Source organism: Monodelphis domestica, chromosome 4 (assembly GCF_027887165.1).
Source record: "Monodelphis domestica isolate mMonDom1 chromosome 4, mMonDom1.pri, whole genome shotgun sequence".
NCBI classification, from domain to species: domain Eukaryota; kingdom Metazoa; phylum Chordata; class Mammalia; order Didelphimorphia; family Didelphidae; genus Monodelphis; species Monodelphis domestica.
Window position 1 is genome coordinate 266065067 of NC_077230.1, and position 12041 is coordinate 266077107.

Here is a 12041-nt window from a genome sequence, read left to right on the forward strand (position 1 = left end):
GTGGGGTGGAGCCAGGCAGGCAGAAGACTGGGCAGGGCTCTGGCCCACTTGCAATGGAGGAGTGCCTAGAACTGATTACTAGACACTTTTAGCACCCTGAAAAATATAGCAATGGCTTTACACACAATTTTTCCCTCCCATCCTTTTGTGATAACCTTATTCTCAGTGTTAATATCAAAACCAACAAAAGAAACAGATTGACAGATAAAGTTAGTAGTGCTTGTTTGGACTTTGAAGTGTACAAAATATCAACCTTCAATTAAAGATTTAGCCAATGAAATTCAGCAACAAAAAAGTCACTAATAGGCAGGTTAGTTAAAGAATTCCCCTTCCCCCTCACTTATCTTAGTTCTCGGAACCTCACACAAGTTTAATATCAAGATCAATAAAAGAAACTGTCTGACAGATGAACAAAGAAGTCACTAAGAAGGTAAGTTAAAAAATTGGTTTTTGGTTTATTAAATATAGTTATATATTACAATGATATATTTTTGTTATTTAAATTATAAATATTGCAAAATTATGGGGTTTTTTTCAAAGTGACTCCCCACCCTAGTTATGCTTGTTTTTTTGGTGAATTTTGACACACCAACCTCAAAAGGTTGCCAATGTTTACACAGGTAGTAAACAGCAGTAACTAAATGCAGGTACTGACTCTAGGTAGTACGGTTTTTGTATCACAGCATACTTCTACTGCCCTTTGGACTACCCAAAATTTTAATAGAGATTGTGGTGTTCAACTATTTGTAGTTATAATTGTATACAGTATTATATACAATATAAATATACATTACAGTTAAATATTATATAATACCACTGGAAAACCATTGGCATTCAAGATGAGTTTTAAGGCACTGGACTTGGGAATCAGAAAGAATTGGTTTCAAACCTTACCCAGACAGACAATTAGTTGTGTGACCCTGGAAAAATCACTTAACTTCTCTATGCCTCAGCTTGTTCCATGTAAAATGAGGTGGTTAGATGGCCTCTGAGGTCTCTCCACATTCTAAATCCACGATCCTTTTCCATTTGCAGTCTAACCCATACTTTTCTTTTTACTCGATTCTGAGCCCAGCTCACTGTTAATCTGCAGATCCAAGTCTAAGTATGACTCTTTTTAATACTTTCAAGTATTCCTTTATAACTTGTCATTTAAATTTCAACTACGCTGACAGAATGCACATAGGCATACTTCCAATATTATGAATTTTAAAATGGTATTTTTAACCCATTCATTCTCATTGTTGAAACCTAATCTATATTAAAATTAAAAACCCCCCAAATATAGTTTAATACTTTGAAAAAGTTTGCTGTCAAAATATATTTTCAGGTCAACTTATAGAAATTGTAGAATTCAGTTTTATTTACTTGCTAACACATTTTTGGAACTCAATATTTAAAGACATCTCAACTTACTATTAGCATAATAGCAAGTTAATAGCCATTTGGCATTTTATCAGTTTTATACTAGGTGTCTTGTGAAATATCATAAGTAAAATCAATATACCAATTTAAAGTTACATATCAGTGAAGTAATACAAGTTCTGCTACTGGATAATAAAGGAAGTTATATTGACTAATTTGTATAAAAGTATTCAAAATGCATAAAAATTATACAAACATCTAGAAGGCAATGTGTGACTATGTTCACCTACGTGAGTGTGTGGTTTCAATGTTAACTTGGAAGTGTCCAGGGGGGCACTTCAGATATTTGTATTTTACCCTGCATTGTTTATTAATATTTTAATTAATGACTTTGATAAGGCAAAGGTGGCATGCTATGAAGATAGAATTAACTCTCCCTTTGCCAACTTTTTAAATTTAATCAACCAAAAGTGAAGACAATCCTACTTAAACACTAAGTAGGGGAGGTTCACAAACCACTTACTAAAATGGTTTATACCTCCGGAAGTGACTGACTACCCCCTGGACAGTGTTAAGAAAATTTAAAGATTGCAATTGGTCCTCATAATGTGAAGGAAGGGACAGGAAGTGATGTAAAAAAGGTCTTTAAAAAGGGACCTAAACTTCCTGTCAGGAAGTCTTTGGGCTGAATCTGGAGCATGTAGGACCTGGGATTCTGGCAAGACTGCTCTTGGATCTTCTCCCTTTGAAGCCACTGCTTGAGTGAGTGAAAAGCTGATTCCTTTCCTAGCTTCTGGAAAGATTAGTTTCCAGAGAGGCCTCCCCATCTTGGAGGAGGCAGTTCCTCCAGCTGACAGTTCTCTGGCTGAGGGTTAATGAGCCCTGCCTGGGTTGAGCCAGGGGCCAGAGCAAATATCTAGTGTGATAGGGTAGATATCTTCTGTATCCTCTTTTACATTTTTCTACTTTCACTCTTTCCCTCTCTTTTTGTAAATAAATCTGGCTAAAAAGTCATTTTTACTTGAGCTACATTAGTTTTTTAAAATCAGTGACAACATTCTCTTATATTTAGTCCAACCATAAACTTAATCCCTTTAATGCTTTACAAATTTTCAAGGACACAAAACCATTAAGTAGAACTAACACACTGCCAGGGATTCAAAGCAGGTTAGGACACTGGGCTGAATTTAATAAAATGAAATTTAAAAGGCAAAAATGTAGTCATGTACTTTAAACAGTAACTCTTCATGAACATGATTAATGAGTATATTATCAAAAAGTGCTTAGCATAGGGCATGGCACATGGTAGGCACTATATAAATGCTCATTCCCTTTCCTTTCCCTTTTCTAGTATTTCTGAAAAAGGACTGAGTTTAATTGAACTCAGTATGAGTCAACATTGTGATCCAATAGTCGAACAGCTCTTCTGATCTTTTGCTGCATGAAGGGAGGCTTCCAAGAAGGGAATACTCCTCTGGACTCTGCCCTTGATGGGCCAGGTCTGGAACATTGTTTTAAGTCCCAGCCCCCACATTTCAAAGACGATCATAAGCTGGAGACTGTTCAGATGAGATCCACGAGAATGGTGGGGGAACAAGCATCATTCCCCAAAAGATAACTGGTTAAAGGAAATGAAAAAAATAGTTCTCAAAAGAATAAATACAAACTATCAACAACGATTAGGAAAAAAAATCTTCCAAATCAATGAAAATAAGAGAAATGCAAATTAAGACAACTGAAGTTCTGCTTCATATCTGTCAGGTTGGCAAAAGATAAAAAAAAAAAGGCAAATGACAATTGTTGGAAAGGATGTGAGAGACAGACACATTAATCCAAGTGGAACTGTGAACTGATCCAACCATTCTGGAAAGCCATTTGGAACTATAGCCCAAAAAAATCACTAAACTAGTATATGTTTTGACTTAATGATGTTGTCACTACTATGTATATATTCCACAGAGATCAAAGAAGGAAAAGACTGATATGTTAAAAACTATTTATAATAGCACTTTTTTAATAGGAAAGAACTGGAAAGTGGGTGCCCATTATCTTCAGATTAGATGAACAAATTATATATAGAAATGGAAAGGAACATTATTGTGCCTTAAGAAATGATGGAAGGGACCAGTTCAATAAAGAGTAAACAGAAAAGAGAACAATTTATATGATGACTAAACTATGGCAAAGGAAAACAACTTTGAAAGACTTAACACTGATTAATGCAACAACCAATCGTATTTCCAGTGGAATTTTGACTTAAGCATTCTTCCCACTTCTTGATGGAAAGGCAAAAAGGTACTAGGTACAGAACTAGAATACAATTTTAGAGACAATCAACATGTGAACATTTTGCCTGATTATACTTCTTTGTTATGAAGGATGACTTTTATTTGTGGGATTAGATAAGAAGAGTGAGAGGGAATTACAAGAGTAGTGACAGTGACTTTTTTACTTGAGCTATATTAAAAGCTATATATAAAAAGAAAATGAAGAAAAGCACATCAGTGAAACATTTTTTAAATGCATGGAAGAAAGCAGAAGAAAAAAGACAAAAAGATCAGTGTTGTTATTACCATGCTAAATTTAAAAGATACTTTAAAAAAACAACCTGTAATAGATTCAGTTACATATTCTCTATTCCTATTCTTTGTATATATGTTTAAGTTCATAATATTAAAAAAAAGTCTTATAATTGGAAGATGTTGGGAAATATACTGGTCCAAATGAAGATAATTATTTAAATAAATATGGACTTGGTTATATAATATTAAGATGACTAAAAAGTACTGAGTCAATGAAAGGAAAGGATTACCTTTAACAGGAAATGTATATGGTTCCTTAGACAGATCAGGGCAATCAACTACGGAGACCTGGACATCAGCAAAATTATTTTTAAGTCCATTCTGTAGAACTAACATGTAGATAGGAAAAAGTTATTAATTTAACAAGTTTAACAAATAACTATATGTCAAATCTTCTGCACACATTCTGTATATTATATTTCACATTAAGCTTATAGGAATAAAAATTTTTAATTCTTTCTAAATTAGAAATTTCATTTTTTATAATGTCATCACCATTATAAAAACTCAATGGAGAGAAAGAATTTATTAATGATCAATATACTCAGAACCAGACTGCATAGAGGCACAATCATATCCCATTATTTAATACAGAATAAAATTCCAAAATCAAAAAACACTTAATCTAGAATTAGCACATATTAATGGCAATAGAGGCCATGGATTTTCCTGGTCTCATCTAAATCAGTAATACCCAACTTAAAATAGAAAATAAGGGCTACTAACGTGCATTTAAGGACTCCTGAGAACCATATATTGACTTACTTTTAAAATGCAACATGATGTTTTATTTTTATTAATTTGATGAGATATTTTCCAAATACATTTCAATTTGGTTTGAGCAGCACTCAGGAGTGTGGTGAGTCCTAAGTAGCTTCCATGTGTTTGACATCTCTCATTTAAATATTGTGAACCAGGAAAAACTTTTTTATAAAAGTTTTAAGTGTTGGAGATGTTAAAGGTAATGAAAAATTCCTTGTCCACAAATACTTCCAAAAGAAAAGATAATTCTTGATCTAGATTACTTCTGTATAATTCTATCATTCACATATCATCAGTTTCTATAATACAGTGATGCCTCTCCATTTCCTTTACTTGTACAAAATAGTGATAACTTACCCAGGAAAAAGTGGTTTGAAGTACAAAGAAATATTTTCCTGAAGTCTTGAGATTGTTAGCTTTTGCTCCAGGGGTTTTTACAACAGTAATACTGGGTTTAATCAGCAATATACACTGGAATTGGAAGCCATGGAGGGGAGTCCATAAGTTTGCTGAGCTTGGGAACTAGATATCTGATGATACACTTAAGTGTAATGCATCTGATGGTAGTTTACAAGTTTATACGTTTGGTCATTTGGTGACTTAGTCCCTTAACTTTGGGGAACTTGATGCTGAGAGTCTTAACAACCTCCCCCTAGGCAATGAAAGAGTTGTAGGCTGCATCTACTATAGCCTTTTCTTTTTAGCAAAGCTAAAAAAAATTAAGAGCCAAAGGCTTTCAGAGATTTGTATTTGTGGGGCTAGGTTTCTTGATGAGATTTATAAGACTGGTTGTGACTTAGACTTGATCATCTTTACATGGCTGCCTCAGCTGCTGAGAACCATAAGACCCACACTTCTTTTCTTGAAGACCTTAAATCTAAGCCCTATTCCACCTTGCATTTGCCTACCTGACTCCCTCCATCTCCTTCTTTCCCTCATCTTAACCTCTCAGTGTCTCACTAATCTCTCTTCTTTCCCATTCAATAAAAGATGCCACCTTTGTGCCAAAGTGAGCTTTTATACTTTCACAACTGAGAGCCCTTTAGTTGTTTCAATGACTTGTTTCATCAGGTATTTCTCTCGTCTCTCATATTCACTTTCTCCCTCACTACAGGTTGCTTCTTGAGGCTACAAATATCATTAGGTCTCTCCAATACTAAAAAGAAAAAACTTACCCTTGATCCTGTCACTTCCACGTGCTATTGTCTCATCTTTCCCTTCTCTTTACTGCTAAGTGTTAGTGTCAACTATAGAAACTTAAGAAAAATCAGATGACATCAAGTCAGATGCAGTCTTTAACAAAATAAATGAACACATTTAGAAATGTACTACCAAACTTCTACATTTCCTGTTTCCATGACCTTACTAATTATTCACCTCTCAATTTCTTGCAATCTGATATACATTTTTACCTTTCTATGGAAGCATTTCTCCCCAAGGTCACTGACAATCTGCTTAATACTGAATCCAATATTCTCATCTCCTCTTGTTCTCCTTAGCATTTTTAACAACACATTGGCACCATTCTTTCTTGATATTCTCTCCTCTGGCTTTCATGTCACAGCAATCACTTGGTTGTTCTCCAGCCTTTCTGACCAAATTCTTCTTTTTCCTTTCCTAGCTTCTTATCTTCTCTACCCACACCTTTAAAATGAGTAGGAGGTCTTTCTACGCTTTCTTTCTTAGCCAATGTCATGGCTTCAATGATTACTATATGCTTGACTGCAAAGTCTACATCATTTCCTAAGAACAACAGTTCTGTATTTCCAACTATCTATTGTATGTATTGTATGTATTTTTGGGGTGTATGGGGTGCTCAGGGAGGGGTAATATCTCTGGTATGGAGGGCTTGTTGTGCCCTTCTAGGGCAGCTCTCCAGCCACTGACCCTCACCTGACACCCAGCTCTCACTTGTGGCTCCTAGTAGCTGCTAGCATGAGGCACCGGCCACACCCCAGGCAACGGCTTTGACAGGCTGGCTAAACCTTGTGAGGGTAGCCATCGGGTCGACCCCTGGTGAACTAGGGCTTTGTTGACCCAGCATGTGAAGACTGCTTTGGCGGAACAGGCGGAAGAAACCAACAAGAAGGTTCAACGGCTGAGATGGCGATGCAGCAAGGCACTGTGGAGTGCTTAGGGCGTGATGGAGCACAAAAGACAACAGGGCCATCCAATGCAGCTGAGGAAGTCTCCAGGTGTAAAGACTTTTCGTGCCAATGGACCCAGGCTTCCAACGCCGAGAGAGTGGGACTGTCTCTGTGCATCGACTTTTCTACTTAAATCTTCATGCACAGGTGTCTTTGTGCACAAAAACGCACAAAGACAATCGTCATCCTCGGTTCGAGAGACAACCAACAAAACAAATTGTATGTTCTCCTAGTATCTCAAACTCAAGAAGTTTAAAGAAACTCACTCATCTTCTTTACCCTCAAAAACATTCTCCCCCACAAAACCCATTTCCTATTTCTCTTGATAGAATCACCATCTTCCCATTCAACCAGGTTTATAATTTCAGTCATCTTAGACTCTTTTGCTTTCCTTAGCCCCCAAATTCAATCATCTTCCAAATTCTATTGATTCCACTTCTGCAATATCTCTCATATCTGTCCCCTCTCTCAACTTTCATTGAAATTACCCTCATTCAGATCATTTCTTCTCTTCTTACTTAGATTAATATAATAGCTTCCATATAAGTATTGCTGCCTTCAGTGCATCCTTCAAACATTTATTCAATTAATCTTTCTAATGAATGACTAATTAATCTTGTTATTCCTCTTTGCCTACCAGATTAATAGCTAAATAAAGTGTGAACCCCAGATTCAAGGCTATTATAGTATAGTTCTAATTTATCTTTCTAGACTTAACTCATAGTACTTCTTTTGTTCCCCAATTTTCATTCTGATCACTCTTGTTATTGTAACTTTGCTAATATTATCTAGCATGCCTAGATAATTTCCCTCCTGATCATTTCCTTCCAGTGAAATTCTTCCCCTCCTTCAAAACCCAACTGAGCTGATACCTTCTCCTGATGCTCTCCCATCCCTGGTATGAATGATCATTCCTGCCTTAAATTTGCCATAATACTTTGTCAAGACTTCCTTGTACTAGTCTGACTCTCTCTTGCATCATAGTTATTAATAAATATCTTTATTTTTCTCCTATTAGACTATTAGCCCCTTTGGAGTGGAGCAAGATTTTTATTATATTATTCTCTAGATATTAGTGAACAATTTAGTAACACTATGTGCAAGACACTATGCTAGATACTAGGTATACCAAGTTGATAAGTAAAAGATTATTCTGTAAAAAAAAATATTAATTTCTAGTATGGGGACATTTATATCTGTATTTTGAAATAAACTATGCCCACTAGGAAAAACAGATGCAGACTCTTGTCACTGACTGGAGAAGTATTTTATGGCAGGAAGACTTAGACCCTAATTAGATTGTAAATTCCTTGGGAGTAGGGACTGCTTTTTGTCTTTCTGTGTGTTCTCACTGCTTAGCACACACTAGTATTTAATAAATGTCTCCTGACTTAACATTAAGGAAATGAAAACTGAAGATATAGAAATATGCCAAGAGAGAAATCTGAGTATTTTCTTGGCTGTCAGTCATATGTAAAGATTAAAATTTAGGGGAGACTGAGGCAGGTAGAAATTAGTTTCTCTCTGCAAGGAGTATTATATTTTTAGAGGTTTATTAGAGATTAAGGATTAAAGAAAATACAGGATAAGAAAAAACACGTGCCTAGGCCAGAGGCCTAGACAAGATAACCTCACATCATGGAAGAGACGCCTCTGCTCCAAAACGGAAGTCCAAAAGAGACCGCAAAAGCTTTTTCAATCAGGTTAAATACCTTCTTGATCTCCACCCAGGTGAGATTACAAGGAATTCTGGGGAAGTGGAGCAAAGGCTTGTGGGTATTGAAGTCCTGGATTCCAATCCATTTTTACACATATCTAGTGGAGACTAAAAAATTATCAAGAAAAATGCCTACTCAAACATTAAATCCTTAATAATTTTTCTAAACTGCTGGTCACATGGAAATTTGAGAAAGCTATCAATATAGAATTAAAGCTAGGTAGAGAAATCTGGCCACGTTGTTGTTGTTGTTTATAACAGTGTTTCACCAGGGGAGGTTAGAATAACAATATTAATTTTGTAAGATTGTTAAACAATAGTCAACTAATACTCAACAGATTGTACTACATTTAAAACTTATTTTAAATTAGCAAAAATTTAATGAAACAAAGTTGCTGTCATTGCCTAGGCCTTGAAATCAATTTTATCCACATTTATTAAGTGCCTTCTTTATACAAAGCCCAATGGTAGAGCCTGGGGCTGTGGAATTGAGTTGGAGTGGAATGAAGAGATCTTCAAAACCTTAGTATTTCAAAATACAGTGGTACCTTGACACACGAGTTTGATTTGGTCAATGGCCAAGCTTGTAACTCAATTTGGTCCTGTGTCAAATTGAATTTCCCAATTTAAATGAATAGAAATGCAATTAGCTCATTCCAAACCCCCAAAAAACACATGAATTTTTGATATGCTTTTAAATATGAAAATGTACTCTCTAAATAACAAATAAATATATTTATACATAAGAAAGAATGTAAATAAACAAAATTACAATACTATCATACCCCTTCCCTTTCTGCCCTTTGGTATATTTATAAATGGGAATCAATGGTCCCAGGGAAGCTGGATGGGGTGGAGCTTGAGGTCAAGATGGTATAGGGGAAACTGATTTTAAGTTTGGGGGAGCTCAACCAGGCTGGAAAGATCCCAGGGGGTGTAAAGGGTGGAGGACAGTGGGTTGGATGAGAACACTTCAGCTAAAGTGAGGTTCCCAGTCCCCTGTTAAAGACCAAAAACTAAAACCAAACCAAAAAAAGAAAAGAGAAAAGAAACCCGACAAGGAAAAACAAGAACACCAGAACCAAAACCTCAGTTCCAACTCATCTCTCTCTTTAGAAAACCTTTTTGTCTAGTGAGTTTTTAGGGCACCTTCATTTCTACAAAAATCTAGTCGAAAAATGCAGTGATCCTGAACAACTTGGAGGGATTTACGAGAAAAAACACCATCCACATTCAGAAGAAAAACTGTGGGAGTAGAAACACAGAAGAAAAACAACTGCTTGATTACCTGGGTCGAGGGGATATGACTGGGGATGAAGACTCTAAATGAACATCCTAATGTAAACATCAAAAACATGGAAATAACACTCAGAGGGAACAGTGACAAACTGTATAGGATGAAAGGACAAGACATAAATAGGTATATAGATATATGCATGCATAAATACATATACATGTGTATGTATATATATATATATATATATATACATGACTAAAGCTAAAAAAGAAAAGAGGTTATGACTAAAAGAAATGGGAAAAGAAACAAAAGGGGGTAAATTTATATGTCACAAAGAAGCTCATGGTGGGGGGCAGGGGGGGGGTGGAGAACACTGATACACTGGAAGGGTAAAGAGGTTGGAGATAGGAAATACTCAACTCTTACGTACTTTGAAACTGACCCAAAGAGGGAAGAACAATCCAATCCATTGGGGAAGAGAATAGATTTGCGCCCTATAGGGGAGTAGAAGGGTAAAAAACAGACTGGTGGGGAGGGAAGCAGTACAAGGGAGGGAGAGGGTGGGGGGGGGGGAATTTTAAAAAGACTACAGGGGAAAATAAGGGAGGGATTAAGAAGGGAGGGGGGTAGAAAGGGAAGTACAAGGGGGAGTGATTTAAAGTAAATCACTGGACTAAAAGGTAGAGCTGAAGAAGAAAGGTTAGAATTAGGGAAGGATATCAAAATGCCAGGGAGTCCACAAGTGACAGTCATAACTTTGAACGTGAATGGGATGAACTCACCCATAAAACGTAGATGAATAGCAGAATGGTTTAGAATCCAAAACCCTACCATATGTTGTCTTCAAGAAATACACATGAGGTGGGTAGACACCCACAAGGTCAGAATTAAAGGATGGAGTAAGACCTTCTGGGCCTCAACTGACAGAAAGAAGGCAGGAGTGGTAATCATGATATCTGATAAAGCCAAAGCAAAAATAGACCTGATCAAAAGGGATAGGGAAGGTAATTACATTTTGTTAAAAGGGACTTTAGATAATGAGGAAATATCACTAATCAACATGTATGCACCAAATAATATAGCACCCAAATTTCTAATGGAGAAACTAGGAGAATTGAAGGAAGAAATAGACAGTAAAACCATATTAGTGGGAGACTTGAACCAACCATTATCAAATTTAGATAAATCAAATCAAAAAATAAATAAGAAAGAGGTAAAAGAAGTGAATGAAATCTTAGAAAAATCAGAATTAATAGACATATGAAGAAAAATAAATAGGGATAAAAAGGAATACACCTTCTTCTCATAACCACATGGCACATTCACAAAGATTGACCATACATTAGGTCACAGAAACATGGCACAGAAACTAGAAAGAGAAATACCATTCAAAATCACCTTAGACAAAATAAAATACCTAGGAATCTATCTCCCAAGACAAACGCAGGAACTATATGAACACAACTACAAAACACTCATCACACAACTAAAACTAGACTTGAGCAATTGGAAAAATATAACTGCTCATGGATAGGACGAGCCAATATAATAAAAATGACCATCCTACCCAAACTTATTTATCTATTTAGTGCCATATCCATGGAACTCCCCAAAATTTTCTTTACTGATTTAGAAAAAACCATAACAAAGTTCATTTGGAATAACACAAGATCAAGGATATCCAGGGAAATAATGAAAAAAAAACCACAAATGAGGGGGGCCTTGCAGTCCCAGACCTCAAACTATACTACAAAGCAGCAGTTATCAAAACAATTTGGTATTGGCTAAGAGACAGAAAGGAGGATCAGTGGAATAGACTGGGGGCAAGCGACCTCAGCAAGACAGTATACGATAAACCCAAAGATCCCAGCTTTTGGGACAAAAATCCACTATTCGATAAAAACTGCTGGGAAAATTGGAAGACAGTGTGGGAAAGATTAGGAATTGATCATCACCTCACACCCTACACCAAGATAAATTCAAAATGGGTGAATGACTTAAACATAAAGAAGGAAACCATAAGTAAATTGGGTAAACACAGAATAGTATACATGTCAGACCTTTGGGAGGGGAAAGACTTTAAAACCAAGCAAGACATAGAAAGAATCACAAAATGTAAAATAAATAATTTCGACTACATCAAATTAAAAAGCTTTTGTACAAACAAAACCAATGTAACTAAAATCAGAAGGAAAACAACAAATTGGGGGAAAATCTTCATAAAAAATCTC

The 12041-nt window shown here is 36.0% G+C and overlaps 1 protein-coding gene across 2 annotated transcripts in view; it reads right to left on the reverse strand.

The window, feature by feature from the left end:
- C4H11orf54 (chromosome 4 C11orf54 homolog) overlaps positions 1 to 12041 on the reverse strand; it is a 36777-nt gene that overhangs the window by 14610 nt on the left and 10126 nt on the right. Inside the window, exons 2-3 of one of the 2 annotated variants that reach the window (XM_056794507.1) lie at positions 5885 to 5965; positions 4178 to 4276 (exon numbers count right to left, since the gene is read on the reverse strand). Coding sequence is in view for 1 of the 2 variants with exons in the window: in XM_007495007.3 (XP_007495069.1) it covers positions 4178 to 4276 (99 nt within the window). In the remaining variant the exon portion in view is untranslated. The remainder of the gene's footprint in view (positions 1 to 4177; positions 4277 to 5884; positions 5966 to 12041) is intronic. The other variant, XM_007495007.3, reaches the window with a different exon arrangement.